The sequence below is a fragment of the Oratosquilla oratoria genome, chromosome 27 (assembly GCF_046742065.1).
Source record: "Oratosquilla oratoria isolate Oo_2021 chromosome 27, ASM4674206v1, whole genome shotgun sequence".
Classification (NCBI taxonomy): Eukaryota; Metazoa; Arthropoda; class Malacostraca; order Stomatopoda; family Squillidae; genus Oratosquilla; species Oratosquilla oratoria.
The window spans coordinates 810159-835983 of record NC_134803.1 but is presented as its reverse complement, the minus strand read 5'-3'; the positions used below and the strand labels follow the sequence as shown (position 1 = coordinate 835983).

The 25825-nt window shown below is 38.2% G+C and overlaps 2 protein-coding genes across 2 annotated transcripts in view; one reads left to right on the top strand and one right to left on the bottom strand.

The window, feature by feature from the left end:
• LOC143039845 (cysteine-rich hydrophobic domain-containing protein 2-like) overlaps positions 1 to 1645 on the top strand; it is a 143405-nt gene extending 141760 nt beyond the window's left edge. Inside the window, exon 4 of the mRNA XM_076210101.1 lies at positions 1265 to 1645. Coding sequence (XP_076066216.1) covers positions 1265 to 1267 — 3 coding nt within the window. The 3' untranslated portion in view covers positions 1268 to 1645. The remainder of the gene's footprint in view (positions 1 to 1264) is intronic.
• On the bottom strand, positions 462 to 25337 carry LOC143039844 (rRNA methyltransferase 3, mitochondrial-like). Its single transcript, XM_076210098.1, has 4 exons — positions 24721 to 25337; positions 17034 to 17296; positions 1673 to 1822; positions 462 to 1130 (listed from the first exon to the last, which is right to left on the bottom strand). The coding sequence occupies exons 1-4, from the start codon at positions 25065 to 25067 to the stop codon at positions 562 to 564; spliced, it is 1329 nt and encodes a 442-aa protein (XP_076066213.1). The 5' UTR covers positions 25068 to 25337; the 3' UTR covers positions 462 to 561.
• Between the last annotated feature and the right edge of the window lie 488 nt (positions 25338 to 25825).

Genomic DNA, 25825 nt, shown 5'->3' with positions numbered 1-25825 from the left:
ATTGTTTTTAGTACACCAAGAAATTTCCTTCCATCCACATAACCAGAATTTAGAGGGAGCACTTCTCCCACAATCCACATTCTTACTTGCACACTTCTTTTTCCAAAGGAAGCCAACAAATAAGTAATATAATTTTTTCTTATGTTATTATGACATTGTATCCATATATTTGTATTACATATATTTTCAATTGTATGTATGTAAAGCATACCCAAGACTGATATAGATATTTACATTGTGTGCTCACATTTCACCATTTGGGTTGGCATTTATACCATTAGTTTACAGTGATGTCACTCGCAGAAAAATGCAAGACAAAATAGTGCAAACATTTGCTTACTCTTCAATGTGATATGAATAAAGTACTTCAGATTGATCACTTAGTCTGTTTTGCTTTTATATTTTTTGTGCAATATATAAAATTTCTTTCATAGGGTTTATATACAAATGCAAAACCAATATGAAATTTGATAGTTTATTTTTCCTTGTATATGTCACATAGAATATTCATGAAACTTAAAATATTGAAAAAGTTAAAGAACAAATATACTATCATTGAAATCATGTGTTAACAGAAATATTAAATTGTGATGTATCTTTTGACAATCTGTGCTGCCTGTGTATTTCATATACCACAACAGCTGTGGCTGCTCCTGCATTTAAACTCTCTGCATGTTCAAGAGGTATATATACTTGCACTCCACCATTCTCCAGAGTAAACTTTTTGGAAGAATTACTTAATCCAGTTTCTCCACCAATTATGAGAGCTATATATGTTTTGGAGCTGGTAATATAATTAACACTGTCATAAATATATGATTTGAACTGAACTGATTTAAATTTCTTTAAGACACTTTCATCATCATAACTAGGATCTATGATTTTTTCCTCCCCCTTTTCATTAATCTCTCTTATTTTTTCATTTTGAGCACCAATTAAGGAAAAGTTAATATCATTATTGAAGTTATTAGTATTCCAGTTCTCTCTGCACACATCAGCAATGTAAATGCTATAGTTTTCATTGACATAGTTTGATAATGTGCTCCATGGAACTGAGGTGTGTATCAGAAGATGAAAATGGGCACCACAACCTGCACGCAGAACTTTAGTGTCCCACGGATCACAGCATCCTGCAAAATATAGCACATGACCATACAGTTTAAATGCACATTATTTAGCTGAAATAGACAAATATAACTGTAAAAACATGTAATGAGCTTCCTAAAGACAAATCTTAAATGATTTCCAATACTTTGATTTTCAGTAATTCAAGATCACAAGAGACCAATGATGGGTAGCTGCATATGGTGGTATTACAAGATGGACAGCAAAACTGTCCATTTTCAAAACCTGTCAACCCCCTCACCTCCATCAGAAGGGGCCCTGACACTCTGTCTCTAGACTGGGCCCAAGATCTCTCTCATAACTTCAATTGCATTTCCTACACTTTCACACATGGGGAACTGACAAAGAAACAGTCTCATACTGATATAACAGAAAACAATACAAAGTTTCTTCCCAGAGAGATGTGGAAGGTTTCAAGGACCATTGTCAACCACTGTGGGGCTGCAGGTTTTCCATTTTGTGAAACTCAAGGTAACAGTTAATTTCCAAAACACAATAAAACACCCAATTGTCAGTAATTCCAAAACATAATAAAACACTTATTTACCTTTGGTTAAGATCACTTGTTCAGCACCAACAGCAGCTAATGACCTCAATATACCTCCTAAATTTTTTGGATCACGAATTTCATCCAAAATAACTGTTAAGGGGAGTCGAGGCCTCAACTTGGGATGTGAAGTTGGAATACTAAATACTCCTAAAAGAAGAACACAAGTTTAATTGCAAAACCTTTTATATACAAAGGACTTTTTTTACCCCTCTTACAAGGGAGGTAGCCAAAGTCATAAGGCATAATTCCACTTCTATTCACCACCCTTCCCTCCCTCTCATCTTGGCTCCTCTTGGATGATGGGTCATCCCTGTATCTCGCCCTGGCTCAGTAGCAATGCAGCAAGACACAGCAAGGCTGCTTCATTTAATCAGCGGCCCCCCTCTCCATCCCTTCATGCAGAAACATTGATGACAGGGAGAAATCCATTTAGGCTGTGTCAAAATATCATTCACATTACCACTCCCTAACCCCTTTCTATCCCTCACCTCACTCCCTTCCATGCATCATAGCATCATCCATACACAGCCAGCCATTCTCCACTAACCCCTTTCTTCTGCCTTCTCCCTTCCTTCCTCAACAGACACCCCCTCTTGCTCAATGCTCCTTTCACCCCATTTACCCATCCCATTCTGGGTTGCCTCCTCATGTTCACTCCATCCAGATCAGCCTTCCAAACCTCTTTTACTATTCTTAACTTTTTTTTTTATCACAAAACCATTAGTGCTCACAAATACCAATAGTTTTTTTCCCCCTTACAAGGGAGGTAGCCAAAGTCAAAGGCATAAATCCACTCCCATTCACCCCCTCCTTCCTTGGCTCCTGGATGAAGTGGGAGTGGGTTGACAGGGTTCATGAAAGAGTATTGGATTGGTTTGGACACATGGAAAGAATGGATGATGAAAGATTAGTAAAAGTGGTGTGGAAGGCAGAGGTGGAGGGAACAAATACGAGGGGACAACCAAGGATGAAATGGATGGACAGGGTAAAAGGGGCATTGGGAAAGATGGGAATGTCTGTTGAGGAAGGAAGGGAGAAGACAGAAGATTGGGTTGCGTGGAGAATGGTTGTGTATGGATGATGCTGTGATGCATGGAAGGGAGTGGGTGGAGGATGGGGGATGAAGGAGTATGCATGGATATTTTGACACAGCCCAAAGGGATTCTTCCAGTCTCCTCTTTTTCTGCATGAGGGGACAGAGTGGGCACTGATTAAGTGAAGAAAATCATTAGTACTGTGGTTATACTTCCAGGAGGGCAACCCAAGCTGCTGACCTCATATCACTCCTGGTAGTCTTGTTGTTTCAGGCAATACACACTGATGATGGGGTAGGCTTTCCTCCCATCCCAGAGGAGGTGGTAGGAACATATCATTGGCAATGGGAATTGTAGAAACCAAATTAAAGTTCATACTAACACCCCACACTGTGGGACAAGGAGAATATAACTGTTGGACAAAGAATAGAAAGAACAAACAGGGCGGAGGAGTTCTAATTTTGGCCAAGAAAGATTTAACTGTAGCAAAAATAACTGAAGGAAAAAATAATGTAGAATCAATTATAGTACAAGTCGAAGGTAAATAAACGAAGAAAAGAAAATTTGCAGTGGTATATGTACCTCCTAAGACACAAGCCTGGTCAGAGAGGGATCACGCTGAGTTACTAGATGATACAAAGGAAGAACTAATTGAAACACTGAAGGATGGAGGAAATACAGTAATTATGGGTGACTTTAATTCAAAAGAAATATGCTGGGAAGATATGACAGTGAAAGGGGGAGAGAAACACTGAGGCAATGTACTCCTTGACTTGACCATTGAATACACAACGACCCAGTGGATTAGAGAAAATACTAGATATAGAGGAAATGAAGAACCCTCAATATTGGACTTAATACTTACAACAGAACCTGAGATAATCGATAATATTATTTACAAAACTCCGATAGGAAAAAGTGACCATGTACTAATAGAAATGGAATTGAAAGAACAACCAGACCAAAACAAACTTTGAGAAACTTAAAACATTCTTTCGCAATGCAAACTGGGAAAAATTCCAAAACGAAGATACAGGGATAGAAGAAAAATGGAACATACTAAAGGAAATTTATAATGAAGGAGTGGACAAATTTGTACCACAAAAAAAAAATGGAAAAGGCATACATAAAGAACTGGTACAACAAAAGATGTAGTGAAGCAAAGGAAAAAAGGGACAAAGCTTGGAAAAAATGGAAAAGAGATAAGAAACAAAGCAAATGGCAAACATACATCAAACTAAGAAACGAATATGTAAAAATACGCAGAGATGAAAAGAGAAATTATGAAAAAAAGATAATAGACAAATGTAAAGAAGAACCCAAACTATTTTACAAATATGTAAATGGAAAACTGAAAAACAAACAAGAAATAGAAAAACTGCGCCAAGATAAAAAGGAATTTACAGAAGAACTGGAAATGGCTGAAATAATGAACAACCACTTCAGATCAGTATTCACAATAGAAAACTCGCCTAACAGTGAAGTTAGAGAGAGAGAATTATCCCCAGCAATGAAAGAAATAAACGTAACACAAAAAGAAATCGGTGATCAAATTAAAGCCCTGGATGTCTATGGCCCAGACGGAATAGCAAACTGGATACTGAAAGAATGCATGGAAGAATTAACTGACAAAATATGTTCATCTTGGTCTTCTCTTACATTGTTTGAAAATTTTTTCTGGAATGGTACTTTTTAAGTAAGTTACCAGTCTTTTTGTCAAGGGTGGAAATTACATAGTTACCTCTTCTTTATACAATAGTATAAGGATGTTGATATTTTGCTTGGAGGGAGTTTCCTTGAAAAGGCAAGTACAAAATGACTTCAACTCATATCTTGAAATTTCTAGCTTTAGTCTTTTTGTCATATTATATTTCATCTTGTATTATGCTTGTTTCAAATGTTGTCTAGCAAAGTTCCAACTTTCCTAACTTTCTTTCAACATAAAGATTAACCTTTATAGGATTTTCTGTATTTATCCATTTTTTCTTTATCATCTTCAGGGGGCATCATACCTTGTGTCCCAATACGAGTTCAGCTGAAGAAAAACCTGTACTTTTTTAGGTGAAAGACCTAGCTGCAAAGAGTAAAGAAGGTAGTCTAATCTCCCAGTCTTGTTTATTTTCCACAACATATTTTCTTAGTACAGATTTCAGTATTCCATGAAATCTTTCTAAAGCACCTTGGGAGTGGGGATGATAAGAAGTAGACACTGTTTCTTTGATCCCTAATTCTTTAAAAGATGCTTTGAAATTGGATGACGTAACATTACTGCCGTGGTCAGTTTTTTTCTCTAGGAAATTCTATTCAAGAGAAATATTTCAATAGCTCTTTAATAATGATGTTAGATCTAATGTTCTTAAGAGGAATAGCTTCAAGGAAGAGAGTGCTCAGACAGGGGATTGTAATGAGGAATTTGTTTCCTTAGGGGGTAAAAGACCTACACAGTCAATCAGCATCTTTAGAGAAAAGTTCTTCTAGAGCAGAGACAGGTTTTAAGAGTACCTTGGGGATTGATTGATTGGATTTGCCTACCTTTTGACATGTAGGAATAAACCTTACAATAGTGGAAACATCTTTCCTAATGAGAGGCCAATAGAAATGTCTTAGGATGTGTATTTACCTAGTTGTATTTTATGGGAGGAGAGCTATGCTCGTAATATTTACCTAGTTGTATTATACGGTAAGGTAGCTTTGCTCGTGATGACCTGTCTTTGTATCTCTCAGCATCAAGTTTTTTCTTAAAATCTTGGATAGTGTTTGCATACACTTTATCTTTGTCTAATGTTTCAAGTATCTATCACTCTTTATGGGAAGCTATTTTTTTTTTTTAGATTTCTTCTGTAATTATCTTTTTTTAGTTTCTTTTCGTGTCCTCTTCTTTTTCCCTTGTCCCATTTTAATAAATCATTCTTATCTTAAGATTTTCATTCCCTTCATGTCGAGCAGGACATTGCCCCAGAGTTCCTCTCCGCCTTTCACTGTCATTTCCTCCCAACATATTTCTTTTGAATTAAAGTCACCCATAATTACTGTATTTCCTCTGTCTTTCAGTGTATTAATTAATTTATATTTTGTATCTTCTAATATTTTGGAATGATCACTTTCTGTCCAGGACTGTGTTTTTGGGGGGCACATAAACCACTACAAATTTTCTACTCTTCATATGTTTACTTTCAACTTGTATTGTAATTGATTTTACATTATTTTTTCCTTCAGTTATTTTTGTTACATTTAAATCTTTAGTCAAAATTAATACTCCGCCACCCTGTTTATCCTTTCTATTTTTTGCCAAAGTCTTTCTGACTCCTTGGTAACCAGCCAAAGGAGTGTCATGGGCCATATATAGGCTTTGTGACCACATGCTAAAAGGGACAACAATTTGGTTCTTAGCTTGCCACAATAGATCAATAGGGACATTAAACACTAACTACTTACACATGAGAATACCTTCATACAAGTAATAACGTTGAGACAATGTCTCAGATTGAACTCTAGACACACACTGGTCCCAGAGGGATGAAAGGGTTTGTTTCTCTTTTTGGACACTGATTAAAGATTCCCTAGATACTCTAGCACTGGAAGGGCTTTCAGTAAGAACAGTAGAACTCTTTTCTAAGAAGAAAGTGTCAGTGTTAAGAGATTCTGTGTCTTGGGGAACAGAAGAGTTGTTTTCTAAGAAGAGGAAGGCAATGTTAAGAGATTCATGGTCTTTAGAGTCAGTATAGTTGAATGGGTTTGAGGACCACAAATGGTCTAGTTGTGACTCTTGTTTCTCCTTGGTTTAGACATGGGTAACAGCCCACATTGGATATATAGAAAGATCATCTAGGGAGGAGTCTTCTGTTACTGGGTCTGTTGTGACCACAGGTAACTTTACTACCAGCTAAGTCATTTGACAAAAGTAGCTGGATGCCTTCCACAGGTACTTTTTTAATAGCAGCAACCACACCTCTCTTTATATCAGTACAAAGGTACACCTTGTATAGGGAAAGTTTTCTGATCCTCCTACTGTATTACATCCTGATTCATATGATTCTGAAGGATTAGGCAAAGTGTCATCAAATATGAGTTTGTACAGCCCCTGTGTCTAAGGATAGAGATGGGCACTGACTCTTCATTGGGAGTATTATAGTTCCCTTTATGGTGAATGGTTCAAAACAGGGGTCAAGTCCTGGAAGTGATGGCAAAGCATGAGAAAGGATAGGAGTTGAAAACTCCGTCTTAGTTGTGGGTGTGGAGTTAGGTTTGGTGTTGCTAGGATTATTAGCAAGACCAATGTATGGGCCTAGCTGCAGGCTTTGGACAAATTATTACAGGGAAATTGTTTGAAGCAAGCACTGGCTGAGTACAAGTAGGGAAATGAGGTTTACTCTTATATTCAGAAATACGATGACCAATCTTATGAAAGTACACAAAAGAACTTGATTTTGGGAACTATAGGAAAAGGGGTTTGATTAGGCTTTGGTTCATATAGTAATTCCTAAAGTCCCCCATTTTACTAGACAGTTTAGCTTCTCTTGGTACATTTGATGAAATACTGTGCACACTTAGAGGACACAGGTCATAATTGGTTTTATGAATGTCAGGCCTCTTATGGAAAAGTGCTTATTAATCAGCTAAATGAGACTGGAAGGAACCCTATTATTTAAGAAAATTTTACAATTTGATGACACATTAGCTTTAAATTGTTCTAAAAGTACACATTCCCTTAACTTCTCAAAAGTAGCTCCTATTGCCTTAAACCACTTATCTCCAAACTTGGCCATTTGTGCTGTATATTCCATGAATGTATGTTGACACTTTTTATAATTCCTGAATTTAAGTATATGAGCTTCTGGCACCAACTCATAGCTCTCAGAACCTTTTTTCTTACATTATCATAATCACTTTCATCACTTGCCAAGGATGTATAACCCTTCTGAGCTTTCCTTGTAATTTAGTTTACTCTAGTAAGCACCAATGTCCCTGGTTAATATTCATTTGGGAAATTAAAGAAAAGTTTGGATCACTTGCTATAAAATTAAGCAAATATCTTAAATATCTAGAGGCATCAAACACCACCTCTTCTTGTTTAATGATAGGTTTATGCTCTAACCCTGCATTAATTTCTGCTAACTTATTATTAGCTTCAATATGTGTTTTCTCTGCCTTGACTTCAGCTATTCTTGCCTCTATCCTCTTTAGTCAAATTTGTTTATCTATGTATATACCTTTGTATAATAATTCTTTCTTCTTCTGGCACTAGATTCTCATCGATTAGATATTATATCAACTCCTTCACTATCTTTACTTTTCTTAGTCTAGAGTGTACTCTTGGTCCATATATATATATATATATATATATATATATATATATATATATATTATATATATATATATATATATATATATATATATTTAGCTCAGATTTCTTAAGGTTCTTAATCTCTTGTATTGATACTTCATCTTCTAAATGCTCCATTCTGGATTCACATATATTTTATAAGGTATCTATTTTTATTTCAAGTTTTCTCCTATCTCTGCTTTGATCTTGGTGAAAGTCACCACTTGTCATGTCCCTATAACACTATCATGTACCTGGCAAATAATCCTTACCATGTATCTAGGGTATGACAAAATTTATGCCTTCTGATCATTATTCAAAGCCAGAGGGTGGAGGAAAACCAGAATTACCAACAGACATTTATTAGTACCTATGCTTTATGATTTATAATGAAAATAATGTTAGGACATGAAGTATTTAATACATACTTATACCAACACCTTTTTCTCCCTTACAAGGGAGGTAGCCAAAATCAAAAGCATAAATCCACTCCCACCCATTTCACCCTCACATACTCTACTCCCATTCACCACCCCTCCCTCCCTCTTTTCTTGGCTCCTGGGTGACAGGTCATCCCAGCATCTTGCCCACTGCCCTGGGTCAAAAGCAATGCAGCAAGACACAGCATATCCATGGCAAGGCCGCTTCATTTAATCAGTGACCCTACCCCCTCATGCAGAAAAAGAGGAGAAATCCCTTTGGGCTGTCTCAAAATATTACCTAGCTTTTTTTATATGATAGAAGGCTATGTTTATCAAGTGACCGAAATGATAAGAGTAATATCACTTAGTGAACAACACACAAAATGGAAAACGGTGAAGACATAAAATATAGTGAACCAATGAAGAGAAGACTGTAAGTAGAGCGGAATCACCATTAGGAGTCATACCGAAAAAGACTTGCATCATTGAAACACCAAGAATAAACCAAGGGGATAACACTACTTTTTCTGGGTTTGCAAAAGTGGAATACTAGATAAAGGTTTAGAAAGGGAGAGAGAATCAAGGTATAGAAATATCCTAAGAAATTAGGAGGTTATAGAATTAATAAATGAAATTATAATCTGAAAGCTGAATACAGGGCACTGTATTAAGCAAAGAATCCATTAAAACTTCAAAATGCTGAAACCAACAGAGAGCTTTATGATCTAAAAAAGGAATTAATCACAGTCAAAAGCAAGAACAAACGAATGAAAAATGAAGATATAAATAAAAACGAGGCTTTGAAAAAAAAAGTCAAAGGACAAATACAAGAGATGACCAGGAAAGTGGTAGAAACAATAAAAGATCTCTCTCTCCAAGAAAAAAAAAAAAAAAAAAATGGAAAGTGGAGCAGGAAATTAAAAATTGCGTAGTACTTTATGGTATTAAAGAAAAACATAATGTAGCTAGGTACCTATGAGAAAAAGGAGAAAGAAACCGAAAAAGAACTTCTAAATGAGATACAAGAGGAGCAAGAAAAAATAGACAAAGAAATGGGAGTACAGAAGAGATCTGGAGAAAAAAAAAAAAACTTCCCACACAGAGTGATAGATACTTGCAACAAATTGGACAAAGAAACAGTGTGTGCAAACACTATTCAAGATTTTAAGAAAAAACTTGATGCTAAGAGATACAAAGACAGGTCATCACGAGCATAGCTCCCTTACCATATAATACAACTAGGTAAATACACTTAATGGGATTGTATTAGAAAAAAAAAATATATAATAATAATAAATAAATAAAAAACACTAAAAATCAAACTAAGATCTCAAATGATAGCAGAAGTACTATCTAAAACAGCAAAATTGGCAAAAAGTGAATATTACGAAAATGTATGAATAATGAAAGAAATGAGTGATGAAGAAAAAGAGAAGGAAAAGAAGAGATACACAACCATTCTCCATTCATCCCTATTTTCTGTCTTCTCCCTTCCTTCCTCAACAGACATTCCCATCTTTCCCAATGCCTCCTTTACCCCATCCATCCATTCCATCCTTGGTTGCCCCCTCATGTTCACTCCCTCCACCTCTGCCTTCCACACTTCTTTTACTAATCTTTCTTCACTCGTTCTTTCCATGTGCCCAAACCATCCCAAAACTTTTTTTTATCAACCCTATCTCCCAACTCCCTTTCCACCCCTGCTCTCCTCCTCACTTTCTTGTTTCTCACTCTATCCAGCCTACTAACCCCTACCATTCTTCTCAGACATTCATCCCAAACACATTTAAACTCTCTTATACTCTATGTTTCTGCCCCATACAGTGCTGTTGTCATAATCACTCCTTCATACAGACTCCTCTTAGCATCCACTGCCAAATATCTACTTCTCATTACACTTTTTAATCCCCCCAAGGCATTTACTTGCTACTCTCAACCTACATTCTACCTCCACTCCTCCCTTTCCTGCCACATTCACATCCAAGTATCTAAAACTATCCACTTTCTCCAGTTTCTTTCCCTTGATATTCACTTCAAATTTGCTACCATCTTCTCCCCTTGTACATCTCATCACCTTACTTTTACCCATATTATATATATATATGTACAACACTGAATGGGTCCCAGTGAATAGTGATACATTTTTATCCACCACGATGCACTTTAATTCTAAGCCATCAACATCAGAAGCTCTGTAGAGGCAACATGCAAAAATTGAAATGTATGACCGAGGACTCAAACCTATGGCTAGCACGTGACCAGTGATGTAGTGATTTAGACCATTGTGCTATCAAGATAGTGCAATGGTCTAAGTCATTACAGCACTGGTCACGTGCTAGCCGTAGGTTCAAGTCCTCGGTCGTACCACATTTCAATTTCTGCATGCTGCCTCCACAGAGCCTCCGATGTTGATGGCTTAGAATCAAAGTACATTGTGGTTGATAAAAAAAAAAGTAAATGTATTTTAGTATATTTGGTAAATAATTATATGGTCAAAACTTAGATACCATATAATACCACTTCTTATCTTCCAATGAGTTTCTTCATGTTTCAGACCAGGCCATTGTGTAACGCCAAGGGGCTGATAGAGGATGGGAATCCAAAGATTCCAATCTGGCTGGTGCACTGAGTAAGATCAGCTAGGGGCCAATTGAGTATGGGAATCCAAAGATTCCAGTCTGGCTTGGGCATTGAGTAAGATTGGCAAGCAGCAAAAAAAATACACGGGAGCGACGAGCGATTTCGCTTGGGAAAGTTCCAATGTCGCTCTTGCAAATCCAATAGCGGGAGCGATCCCCCACAAAAAATCGCTCCCGTGGCAAGATTCAATGTTTTTCATGTATTATCCATCATTTGGCAATCCCTGAATCCCATCACCATTGATGAAAGGATCAGAGCAAACACAACTTAACCGTGATCAATCATTGCATTATCAATCGATATCATAAACACAACGCATCAATCAACTTTAATTTGTTGATGTATGTACATTTGTATCGCTGCTGGAGTTCAATGGCTTACCTAGCCTAGCTTCGTATCAGCTGCATGCGCGCGTACACTAGTACATGTTGATTAGACTGTACACGACTATCATGCTACATAATGTCACTAGTTTTGAATTGCATGGTACCTGTATGCAGGGAACTTCATTGGTTGCATGCAGCTAGCTGCCCAATCAACGCGCTGACTACATGTACAATGCACCATACCCAATACCACATCACCGCATGCATACGTACAGTGTACATATGCAAACTCGCTCCGACATGAGTAATGAGTTAGCCTTCCAATAGTTTGAAGGAAATCGAACCTGCAAAAACATGGCTCTGGTAATTAAAAAAATGGCTCTGGTGAAATTTAAAAAAAAAAAAAAAAAAAAAAAAAAAAAAAATCGCTGTTGGCAAGGGGCCAATAGATGGGAGTCTGATGATTCTAATCTGCCCAGGGCATCAAGTAAGATCAGGAAGGTGCCAATAGTAGATTACCTCTTGGTACTGAGACTTGAAGGAAGACATGTCTCTTCTCAGATTGTGTCAGGGCTTTTATAAATCTGCTTGTGACATCAAGAGATACATAGTAACAGGCAGCAGAAAATTTTTATACGTCAAGTTGTCTCAGAACTGTGGGACTCTATGTAATGGTATGTTCAAGGACATTTTGGAATGTACATCTGGTTATACTTATGTATCAGGAAGGAAGGACGGGAGAGGACAGAAGATAGGGGTGAATGGAGAAGGGTTGTGTATAGATGAGGCTGTGATGCATGAGGGGGAGTGGGTGGGGGATGGGGGGTGAGGAGGTATGTATGAGAAAAAATTTGACGCATCCCAAAGGGATTTCTCCCCGTCTTCTCCTTTCCTGTATGAGGGGACGGAGAGGGGGGGGTCGCCGAATTTATGAAGCGGCCTTGCTGTGAATGTGCTGTGTCTTGTGACACTGCTTCTGACCCAGGGCAGTGGACAGGATGCAGGGATGACCCGTCATCCAGGAGGTGCCAAGATAAGAGAGAGGGAGGAGGGTGGAGGGGAGTGGAATATATGGGAAATGAAATGGGTGGGAGTGATTTCTATGCCTTTTTCTTTTTGGCTACCCCTCGTGTAAGGGAGAAAAAGCCTTTGGTATATGCATGTATCACTATACACATCTTCATACATTCTACAATTATATGAAAATAAATTCTTTTACTTTGTACAATCTCATGAAAACAAAATAATAATCTTTATATACAATATAAGATTATGGTATTCACACAAGGGCATGACAATAGCAGATGTGAAATATCTTATCATATTCATGCTAGGGTGCAACAACAACGAGTCAACAAGGCAGATCAGGATGCAGCATTGACTTCTTTCAATGCTTCCCCTACTGCCTACAATAGGATTTCACTCCACTCAGGCTGGGATGAACACCTGACAAATTCAAAATGATCACACCTCTTATGTACCCATGCCCCTCTTTCCCCCAATGTATGAGACATTTTGAGGCAACACTGACATGCTGCAGAACAGGACATTCTTACCCATGCTTTTCTTGTGGTACTCCCCTTACAATCTCACAGATTATATTTGAATGCCCCACTCAGGGTTCCCACAGAAAAGTGAAAACTAAATTCCAGGACTTTTCCAGGATATTCCAGGATAAAAATCATCAAATTTCCAGGACTTTGAGCAGAATATCTGAAACAATTTTCAAATACAAACTGACCTTTTTGGCCTCCTCCACCCCTTACAGCCAGCTGATTCCACCCACTTTATTACACTATGCAGTCTTCCTCTGTTAGATTACAATATATATATATATATATATATATATATATATATATATATATCAGAGTATCAGGTATAATTCACTCTTTGCTCTTTCTTGAAAATAGTCACTCCATTGATTTCAGTTTCTGCTTAAGGTCTTGTAGTTTCTTTACCAGTTTGAGATTTTCATCCGCCTTCTCAGAAACTTTCAGTCTGAAAGCATTGGACTTAGCCAGAAAAGTGAAGTCATACTCTGTTTCTGCCTTCTTTGCCAGCTGGTCTGCTTCCTTGGTCATTGACTCCATACTATCTTTCAAGAGCTTCCTCTTTTTCTCTGCTGACTGAATATCCTCTTGTAGTGCCTTTCTCTTTGAGGATTTCTTATTATCTGTCTGTGACTTCTTCTGATCCGCGAGGTACTGTTGGTATCTCATCCTCGATGCCCTGACATGCCTTTTCAGTCTGGGAGTGAAGGGTTACTCAGTGAAGTGCTGGCCCGTGGCTTGAATACTGTCATAGACTGTACGAAGAGTTACAATAGTCTTCTCCTGCATGTTCTGAACCAGGAGGTCCTTGTTCACAGAATAACCCCTTTCTACTGATGCCTGACCATGGGAGACTGAGAAGCATCTTGAAAACAGACCAGAGCTTGCTGTACTTGTGGTCTTTAAAGTACTGGCCCAGAAATATGTCCAGCCTCTCACTATCTGGGGTGAAGTTCTTGAAATCTGCTGCATGTTCCTGCCTCATCTCACTGCCAAACGCCTTGTACTGAGCAAGGAGCTCATCGCCGGACAGCCTGTTGGCATTCAGAAGCATCTGGAGGATTTCCTGGAACTTCGTCGCCGCATCTGTAGAAGGAGCAACTAGTTCATCTGAAGCCAGTGCAGAGAGATATTGAACCAGGGACAGTTTCAAGGGACTCTTGTCCAACATCTTGGATGTGAGCTCTGATAGTGTCACACACTCATTCTTGAATGCCAGGACCTTCAAATCACTGACCAGTTTCTTCTCAGCAGCTTTCTTCACAGACTCTCGAGCAGCAAATCCCAGATCTACAAGTTTTGGCAGCATCTGGTTCTTCTGGTCCTTGGGGTCCAGGTTGGCCAGTTTCTGCATGGTGTCTGCTTTGTCCAGAACTTCTTTTTTGATGAAACGTCCCATGAGCGCAACAACCACTTCCTTTAGCTTCTGTCCCAAGAACGGTGCCATGGGTGCATCTGTTTGAAACCTCTGAAGGAATGGCTGGAGTTGTTTAACTATAGAGATGAAGAATTGTAGCTTTGCGACGGAGAGTGGGTCCTCACAGGCAGCTTTCACTGATGCAAATGAGGCAGTGCTAGGGGCCTTCTTGGGGTCTTTGAAGGATGCCACAAATTTCTCCACGTTGGGCCACATCTGCAACGCATGCTCTGCAACCTTTGCATCCTCAACCCATCTGTGCTGGCAAAATTCCAATGGGTACAGCTTGCTCCCTGTGATAGTGGTGAAATCCTCTCTTCTTGCGGGGGTATCATGGAAGAGCTGCCACAGAGACCTTAGCAGGTTTCCAATCTTCCATCCAGTTTTGTTGGCCCCTTTCTGCAAGCTTCCGTGGACAGTGTGGAGTCCACAGCTTCGGATGTTCAGAAGTTCTGGGAGATCCTGTGTTTTGCGCTCCTGTTGCAGGTCATTGAAAAATTTCCAATTGACGTTAGGTCCATCCATTGACACCTGAAGCAGACGCTTGGGATCTAGTTGTTGTGTCCCTTCCTTGAAGTTGTTGAGTAGGTCGCTTGCTCGAGCATGCCCCAAGAACTGTGACCCAAAGTACCTTACACTGACCTGACCAGAATCATTGTCCCAGTAACGGACTATGAAGTCCATTTGTTCATTCTGTGAAACAGGGTTCATGCACTCATCAAAGGATATGGTATAGCACTCTGCTCTTCTGACTTTCTCCACTAGCAGATCATGGAAATATGGAGACAGGCCAAAACAAACTAGATAAGCACACTTTGTAGCACCACATGAGAAAGTTTTAGCAATTTGGCTGTCCGGAAACATTCTTGGGAACAACATGCCCACATCAGATGATGAATTGAATGAGTAGTTGCTCATAACAAGCTTCAGAGCCCAGAGAACCTCTGCGTGGTGGGCAGCATCTGACACAACAGCTGCAACCTCTGATCTTTGTGGAGCTGTACTTGTACTAGCAACTGGTGCACTGGAGGTGACATTGGCTGCAGCATCATCTGCCTTTTCGTCTTGCTTCTTTCCAAAGAAGTTGCGGATTGCTGATGGGTTTTGCCTTGACTGTCTGATCCTGTTATGAAGTTGCTTTTCATGTGACTTCTCAGAGCGGAAACTCCCATGTTTGCTATGTCAAAACGCTTCTTGCAAAGTTTGCAGTATGCTTTGGTGTCATCCTTGGGGTCTTCCTTGACCCATGCTGAAAACAGTGGATCCTCCACCCAGAGTGGATTGAAATGACATTTCTTGGATGCCATACTACTGCAAAAAGAAAAATTAATGTTAAAACCCAGACATGCATCTTCAACGCTATAAAAGGCGAGACATAATTGCTTGTCAACTTCATTACTATATCTGCCTCCTATGTATACATAACTACAAATAATTTCTAATTCCCATAAAAAAGCTTATTACAATTTCAGTTCAACATACAAATTTCTAATTATCACTTGAGAATGAAAACTTTGCCAATCATGTCCCTTTTGCTTCTTTCCTTTTTTATTTAAATCGCTCACCTCAGAAAAACCCTGAAAAGTTCAGGCAAGCTAGAAATCAATGATGTCTCGCCTGATGTATTTGTACAACCACCACAGACAGTACAAAGACTAGAAACTGGAAGGATGCCATAGCCATGTGATAGGTGCAGACACTGCACACTGTAGAATATTGAGCACAACCAACATCCATGCAACACTGAATTCAAGGACTTTCAATGACTTTTTTTAGCTGGCAGTCCTAATTCCAGGACCACTTGATTTTTGGCAGAATTTCAGAACTTTTCCATGACTTTCCAGGATCACTTTTTTTTCCAGGACTTTCCAGAATTTTCAAGGACCGTGGGAACCCTGCCCACTTAACCCCTTGCAACAACCTCTTTTCTCACCTTCTCAAAGATTTTATTACATTTAATTTTAGGAGAACCAGCATCCATACCTCTACCTTCTCACCATACTTTCCTTACTCTTTCCAAACTATAACCACCTTATACTATACACACCTGAGATAATGCCCAACATTCCTGCAATATACTCTACTGACTGACCCACATCTCCTGTCATACTCCATAAACCCAAAATTATTTTTGGTATTGTACAATATTGTCCACAAAGGTAGAGATACTGGTGAATTGTCAGCAGTGAAATACAACTTGATTGCTGAGAAGCAAGGGAACAAGGTTGGAGAAAAGCAAGAATGGATGATAAGCATTCTAACACATGCAGATGATGTAATTCTGCATGCACAGATGGCTATTTACAGAGGACGGTGAGTGAATTTGGTAAGGTTTGCTTGAGGAAAACATTGAAAGTTAATGTATCAAAGAATTAATTAATGGTGGTACCCAAGAGTGAAGGGCACAACATTAATATATAATTTAAGAGCCAGATAATGGAGTAAATGGCTGTGTAGCTCTGACAATCTTGTTGAGAACAAAACGGTAGTGAGCAACTATGCTTCACCTCAAAGTGAGGGTATTTCTTGACTGTTTTACAATATTTCTCTCCTGGAAAACTTAACACAATATCATTACAAACTATACCAATGATAAAACATTAAAATAATTTAGCCTTAAACTACAACTGCTGACAAGGAACATACCCATTACTCCTGGACAAGTTGTCAAGGAGGACCAGAGTTTTAGTTGTTTATACGGGGCCTTGACCAGTGGAAGTCCATCCAGGTTCTGGGCAGGAGTAGAATTTAAGCTTTTCAACTTCTTTAATGATTCTCTTTGGGAGAAGAGAATGGTCTTTGGATGGACACCAGCTATAAGAGCTTCATCTACCAATCGGCTGCCTTCTACCATAAACACTTGTTGTTCATATCTGTGTTTTCTTGATTTTGCAGCTGTGAGAAGTCCTCTGTATAACATAAAAATATATTACCATCTAAGCATAATTATGTATGTTACCTTACAACAATGTTTCTCCTGAAAGAGAGATCTGGGAGGGTCCAGGAGCTGTTGCCAGCCACTGTAGGATTACTGATTTTCAGAAAGTGAGAATAAAGGTGATGAGATGTACAGAGGGTGACAGTGTCGTTAGTAAGTCTTCAAAACAAGAGGCTAGGGGAAGTAAAGAGCTCAAGTATTTAGGGTCACATGTAACAGGGAATAGAGGAATGGGGGGGTGGAGATAAATTACAGAGCAATGGGGAAGAAAGTATCAGGGAAGGTGGTGTGAAAAGTGTCATGAGAAATTAGTATCTGGGGATGAATGCACAGAGAAGGCTGAATGAAGTAGTGATTGTGCCTATGACTGCATGAGGCACAGACTTGGAATTGAAAGAAGGCAGAAAATAGAAATTTAAATATGTTTGAGATGGGGGTTACAAGGATGGACAATGAGAAATACAGAGGTGAAACCTATAAGTTATAATTGATCTGTTTACAACTAGTGTTTTCAATAGTGTTGGTTCTTTGAATGATCGCTGCTTCCAAACACTTCCTGCAGATCTTGTCAGGCTCTCCTATCAGCAGGTCACGCAACCTGAATACACGAATACGTGAACAACGTTACGACGTCAGGCATGATGTCACCACCAATGCATATGTGACACATAGGAACAGGGAAAACCATTTGATGGCCTGGAAGAATGCAGAGCTGCTGATACGAGAGCCCAACAAGATCCACAGGAAGTGTTTGGAAGCAGCGATCATTCAAGGAACCAACACTATTCAACAAAATAGGGGCATGTTCAACATCTCACCCCACATAATTCCTTTAATACCCATGGCCAACAAAATTTTAAACCACCCTTTGGGAGCAATTTGCCCACGGACATTTGGGACATCCTCCTCAACCTCTCCCAGTATTCAATTCCCCTTCTCCTCTTCCTTCCCCCCTTTCTTCTTTCTTTCCCTGTTCCCTCCATTCCTCTTATTTAATCTAAAGCATGTGTATCTCAACTTGTACTTGAAAAAGGTGTAATAAGCCAAACATCATACAAATAGAGGCTCCGTCCTCATATGATTTTTAACTCGTCAATCCTTTCATTTCTTCGACATCGGCACCTATCAAAATAAACATGGCATATCATTCAACTGCCACAACTTTGAGTTAGAAAATAGGCTTTAGGAACTTTTTTGTTAATGATTTCTGCCAAGAAAATCACATACTACATTGTTCTATTATAATTTACAAAATTAATAACTAATTTTCTATTGCTATATTGTATAGGTGTGCACAACTAAAATTTACCTCTTGTCTCTGTTCTTTTCTCGTTCTTTTTTCCTTTAGCTTTGCTTCTTAATGTCTTTTCTCTTTCCTCATCATTTATGTCTCTTTTTATCCATATACCTTTATAATGTTCACTTTTTCATAGCTTACTTGTATTTGCTAATATTTCTTACACTGTCATTTGTGACCTTAATTTGACCTTTAGGGGTTGCTTTTCACCTGCATATTTTCACATTCTATGTACTTTATTTCCTTTTCTATATCTTGCTCTTCATCTTGTACTACTTTTTTAACTTTTCTTGCCAATTCTTTTTCTTATCTCTCAGGGACCAAATTAGGTTATGTCTTTCCTTTAGACCATATACTACTGTACACTTCTTTTTGTCCACTGTATCTCTTACCAGATTTCCTTTTTCCATAATTACCTGAATGACTGCATCTTTGGCATTCTCCTGCATTTGGGAGTTCTGGTGAGTCCAGACCTTAAAACCAGGAAGCAGTGCATTAGCACCAGAAATAAAGCTAACAGAGCATTAGGTTTCATTGCTAGCACAGTAACGAATAGAAGTGAAGAGGTAATTATTAAACTCTATCTAGCGGTAGTTAGACCCATCCATGACTATGCGGTACAGTTTTGGTCTCCGTCCTACAGAATGGACATAAATTCACTAGAATCAGTACAGAGAAGAATGACCAAAATGATACATGGACTCAGAAATTTGCCTTACGAAAGGCACCTTAACTTACACTCTCTGGAAAGATGCAGAGTGCAGGGTGATCTAATACAAGTGTTCAAGTGGATCAAAGGCTTTAACAAGGGTGATGCAAACAAGGTCATCATAATAAAACAACAAGGTAGGACTCACAGTAATGGGTATAAACTGGACAAATTTAGATATAAGAAGGAAATAGGCAAGAGTTGGTTTACTACTAGGGAGGTTGATGAATAGTATAAACTTAGTAACCATGTAGTAAGTGCTGAAACTATCAGTTGTCTTAAAAAAATGATTAGACAACTTTATGGATGGGGATGACAGGTGGTGATGGATACGGAGCTGCCTAGTGTAGGCCTTATGGTCTCTTGCAGTCTCCTTTATTCTTATGTTCTTATTTCCTTAAAAACTATCTTATCATTATCTTGGTCTTCCATTCTTTCCTGAGCTCTTGTAAATCATCCTCTCCAATTTTCTTCCAGTTTTCTTGGTCATTGCCTTTATTTATTCGTTAACCTCTTTTTTTATGGTCGCACTATTAGTGGTATAATTATTTTTCAACCTCTTCATAAATTCAGAGGTCGAAGATGATGACAACAACAATGACCCTGATTATCTGTAGAATTACAGGTACTGCATTACTAAATGCATGTTAGGTTAGGTAGGTTGCAATAGATGAATTTATCATACTTTAATTTCTTCTACCTCCATCTATCAAAACAAAGACAGTGTCTCAAGCAACTGCACTGGCTCCATTCATTTGTGCATCACTTTTAGCAACTTTTCCTATTACTGATTTCTACCCCAAAAAAAAAAAAAATGTATGGTATTTGTTCAGTTGTGTACATGGACGCAATATAGTATTAGAAAATTAAATATTAATTCTGTAAATTATAATACTTGAACATAATATGCGAACTTCTTGGTGGATATGAAAATAAAAAATATACTAACAAACTAATATACTAACAAACAAAGTCGCTACCATAGGATTGGGACGCCATCTTGTCGTTTGTCAAGTGTTGTCTGCCCAGTCCAGTTGAGGCCTGGTGTACGGCCTGGTGTACGCCCTCGGTACTTCCACCAGTACCTCGCGAGATGTATATTCTTGAAGGAATGTTATGGAGTTGAAATCCACGCATTCCTTCAAGCTATGAAAAACCTATATACCCCACAATCAGAAAGTGATTGAACAGGCTGCCAACATCCATGACGACGATCCAGATGAACCTTAAATTAGAGGTACCTATTTATGTTAGGTTAGGTTAGACGAATTTATCATCCTTTTATTTCTTCCACGTCAGCTTAAACAAACATGGCGTACCATTCGTCTGGCGAGACTTTGTTACTTACGAAATCTGTTTTTAGCAACTTCTTTTGTTTTTTATTTCTGCCAAGAAAATTGCATGTTCCATTGATACATTATAATTTACAAAATTAATAATCAATTTTCTAACGCTATATCCCGTCCATGTACACAACGAACATTTACCAAATGTATATTATGTTGATGCATTATCATTAACAAAATTAATATTTAGTTTTCTAATACTATTCCACATAAATGTGCATTTCTAAAAATTTACTGAATTTAAGGCATCCTTTGTAGTATCAGGTCCAGAATATTCCCTGATAATGTAAAAGTAGGTTCTTTAACCCACTGGGTCAAGCCAAGAGAGGTGATGCAATGCTCATCCCATTGTAATGTGGGCAAGTTAAACTTTAAAATCCTCCATCATGATTACCTCCCTACCATCACAGAATGAGGTCATATGTGCAATAAGGTTCTGGTTCTCAGTATCAATGTAAGAAGGCGACCAGTATGCCATAAGAATATAAACATCATGCTTCCCTATGGGGCCACTGACATCATAGCAAAATATATGGTAGGCACTTATAGACAAAGGAGTCCAGGAGTACCCAACTGAAAAGTTATCCAAAAATTCTGGGTCTTATATTTGATACTCATGTGATATTCAGCTCAGATATCAAAGACTTGACGGTAAGAATCATCGAGAGAGAGAGAGAAAAAAAAAAATAAATAAATAAATAATAATAATAATAATTCTTCATTAGTACAGACTTTGGAAAATATAAAGAAATAAATAACTACCAATGAAGTTCAAACACCCAAGAATACACCTGCCAAGCATAGTTCCCAACAATCACTAAATTAAACATAAACAATTTATAAACACTGCGGAATGGAGCACATAGATCATGGGATGCACCAAAACCATCTCATTAAGACACCTTTCAGAAACAAAAATCCTCCCAATAGATATGAAAATGACAGGAACACAGGTATTATTTTCGTTGTACACACCTATGCAATATAGCATTACAAAATTAAATACCAATTTTGTAAATTATTATACATAAACGTAATACACGATTTTCTTGGCAGAAATAAAAAAACAAAAAAAACCTTGCTACAAGCAAATTTACTAATGAGCAAAGCCACTAGGATACGATATGGACACCATGCCAGTCCTGTCACTATCAGATGCTTTCATGTGGACTGGGTGTTCTCCAACTCCAGGTGACATTAATAAGTGCTGTTACAAAGACAATAGGGCTTCCCTAGACTTTATGAGAGAACACAGGGTTCTGCCGTCATCTGTTAATTGTCTGAGGTAGAATAACAATCAAGCCATCAGCATCTGTGACAATGACGATGACCTGGATGATCTTAAGAATTTGAGGTACATAATTACTAAGCATTGGTTAGGTTAGGTTAAGTAGGTTAGGTTAGAATAGACTAATTTATCATCCTTTCATTTCTTTGACCTCGGGACCTATCAAAACAAACATGGCGTATCATTCAACCCCCACTACTTTGTTAATTAGAAAATACATTTGAGCAACTTTTTTGTTATTTATTTCCACCAAGAAAATCATATATTACATTGATCTATTATAATTTACAACATTAATAATTAATTTTCTACTGCTCTATCGTATAGGTGTGCACAACTAAAATTTTACTGAAACACAATTCTACACCTGAGCCCTAATCAAAGGCCACCCTTTACACTACATCTCTCAATGAATTAATGAATTTATTAACTTTTTGGCGTAAGACCAAGTGCTGGAGTTTGGAGACCATTCAGTGCAAAGAGATATTGAATCTACTGATATGGAGGACTCAGGATATAAATATGGTTAAAATAAGTTCTTGTTTGACTTAAGATTTATATTTTTCAAAAACCCATATACCCGCTCTAGTGGAGCATCTTCCCCTAAAATTTTTGTGAGGCCGAGGGACCTGACCTCTACTACATCTCCCAAGCACCACCAACAGAACACAGCAAAAAAGTACAAACAGCATACTACTCAAACATCTACCACAACTTACCACCTAAACCATTCAAAACATTGACACAGAAGCATGTTCACAATCAGATAACTAAACAAGCCCTTCAAGAAAAACCATCAAACTCAATATTTCAACAACCCCCATATAAATGTCCCACAGATCCCTCACACACCAGACTAGAACCATACTAGCATGCCTGCACTCTGGACACCGTAAGAACATAAAAGCAGAGGAGACTGCAAGAGACAATAAGGCCTACACTATGTTGTTCCATGTCCATTACCACTTATCCCTACCATTCATTATCAAGAACCAATACAGAATAGACCTGGCCAGACTCAAACTGCCTTAGATGTAACAACCACACAGAATTTTTATTTAGATTTTTTATTTTACTATATAATCATTTTCCATGCAATTCAAGCCAATAACCAGTTCAAATGACATTATCAACAAATGTAAGGAATATAGACTGAATCAGAGGTAATAACATACCAAGGATTACTCAAAAAAGCCCAATAAGGGGCCTATTAATTATTTATATCACCACGCTAATAATACCCTGCCAACAACACAATATCTCTTCTCTGGAAGTCTTATGGTCCTGACCAATGTTTGTTGCTGGTTTCCTGGAGCCCATGGGTCTTCTACATGAGAGACCAGGCACAACAGTTTGATTGATATAAAGTCCCTAGAAATGTTACAATACACCTGGTTGAAAGCCCTGGTTTTGTTCCAGTATCATGCAAATACATTTTTTTCATTTTTTTTCTCATCTGAATTTTTTTTCCCAACGGAATGGTTACATTAGGTAAAGTTAAATTGATAGTTTAGTTGTGCATAGTGTTATTTTTAGTATATATTTTACAAACAATTCATGCCAATACCCAGAACAAATTATTTAATCAACAAATTACTGTCTCACTAATTGCCGAACAAAACCGATAAAAGCCGAACAAACCAACTAAACCCAAACAAGGACGGTTTTTGCTCAATTGCACACTTCTATATATATATGGTTGCATTATTTGAACTATTTTCTTTAAAATATGTGATTTCCATGTAATATCAAATATGATCAAAGTTGTTTTTATCCAGCCCGTCCTCAATGATCATTGGTGGTATGGATCAAACGTCACTCTATTAAGTTTCTTACTATTGTGTTATTAGTGTAATAGACTGCATATAGTTGAATTATTTCAACTCTTTTCTTTAAAATGTGTGTTTTTCTTATAATTTGACCAAAGAGAAGTTATGTTTTTAGCTTCTGCAAAGTTACCGACTGGTGGTTACAAATTTACCGCTAGCCTGCCATCTATGTTCAGCGAGTGCAGATTATCACTGAGCGTCAGGGTTGCCAGATTGGCGTTTTAATGCCAAATTTTGCATTTTTGGCATGTTTTTACTGTGTTTGGCAGGAAAATTTGTAGGGTGGCATTTTTGGAAATTTGGCATTTTTGGGGGGCATTTTTAAATACCCGGTCATGATTAGAGATCATTCTTTTACTTGTATCAAGAATTAAATGATGATGTATATGGCTGGACGAATCATAGCTGTGGTCGGTAATTTAGCAGAGGATAAAAACGTAACTTCTCTTTGATCATATTACATGGAAATCACACATTTTAAAGAAAATATTTCAAATAATGCAACCATATATATATAGAAGTGTGCATTTGAGCAAAACTGTCTTTGTTTGGGTTTTGTTGGTTTGTTCGGCTTTTATCGGTTTTGTTCGGTTTGTTCGGCAAATAGCGAGACCCTAAATTACTTGAATAACAACTGTATGAAATATTGACAGATTCACAGGCAAGTATATACCGGTAACAATATACTAGGGAAAACACAAAAAGCCCAATAAAGGACTTGTTCCATTGAGTCCCTTAGGTTATGTGATAGGAGCAATTGAACAACATACATTTCATGTTAAATATCCGAGCTTGCGTGATTCTAGAATCTTTACAAGAGCCCCTCATATATATTAAAAACTACATACTGGGTCAACTTTAGTTCAATCCAAGACAAACGATCATTAGGCCATTAATGAGCTTCACAATTCTTATTCTGCACTTACTTTGTTTTGAGGTCTATCTTCATAACAGTCTCATATTTGATGTCTGGCTTGTATTTTGCTATATCCTTGCCTATTTCAGCCACTGGAGTCTCTGACAATTTTGGTTTCTGGTCAATATAATTTCTCTTAGTCTTAGCTTTGGATTGGTTCAGAGATGTAACTACTGCTGCATTGATATATTCCTCAACGGATTTTGATGATTCATATTCATTTAGTGGCGGATGTACTTTAATAGGTGTACGTCTGAACGTTCTGTAGTTTCTTTGAAGTATATTGTTGTGCGACACAAATTCTCTATTGAAACATGCCAATCGCAGTAACTGTGTAGTTTTCATGAAGGCCGCCATCGTACGTTCTTCACCGAATCTGTAAACAAATCTGGTGCAGACGAAAGATTTTAGAAAGGCCGAGGCTATTCCCACCGTGACGGAATAACGAGCGGCGCGATATTGGCCGCATTGTCACAGCGCGAACATTTCGAGGAAATATGATCGTAGCTGCCGTGACCGTTACAGTGTGCACAATAAACCTTACGGGGCTGTGGTGAATAGAGTCCCCCACATGTGTGTCTACGCGACATTTTTGCTTATAATACCGTCGCTGCAGAAATGGGATGGACAAGGAATGTTTAAATATGTTGTGTAGAAACAGCTGGCCTTCGTCCTTATATTACTATTGTGTAGATTAAGTCCATATTACGCCTGTACCACAAACATTTGTATCCTCATGCCGAGCCATGTTTCGGTGAGGCTGGGTCATTTGCTGCTTTAGCGTACGCCGGCTGTGTATATAAGGAGCCAGGTTTTGGTATCCATGGGAAGTTCTCTACAGCGCTTGTAACTCAGCGGAGGGCGACCCAGGGCCATGCGGTCAACCTCGCGGTCGGGTAGCCTCGGAGCTCGACCGCCCGACCCAGCCTAGGTCGACACTCGCACTAACCAGAATAAAAACCATCAAGCCCACTCGAACTTCATTCGCTCCCTCGTCACCATAGTCCAAGTAACGTTCACGTAATGCTACATGGGTGACCCCCGGTGTTTTTTACGCTAGTGCACCCAGCCCTGTAGGTTTTGTGATACAGTTCGACCTCCGCCGCCATACGCAA

Coding starts and splice junctions, on each gene's coding strand:
- LOC143039844 (XM_076210098.1), bottom strand. CDS start 25,067: ATGGCGGCCTTCATGAAAACTACACAGTTACTGCGATTGGCATGTTTC. Junction 17,297..24,720: donor AAGATAGACCTCAAAACAAA/GTAAGTGCAGAA, acceptor TATGTTATACAG/AGGACTTCTCACAGCTGCAA. Junction 1,131..1,672: donor ACAAGTGATCTTAACCAAAG/GTAAATAAGTGT, acceptor TATATTTTGCAG/GATGCTGTGATCCGTGGGAC.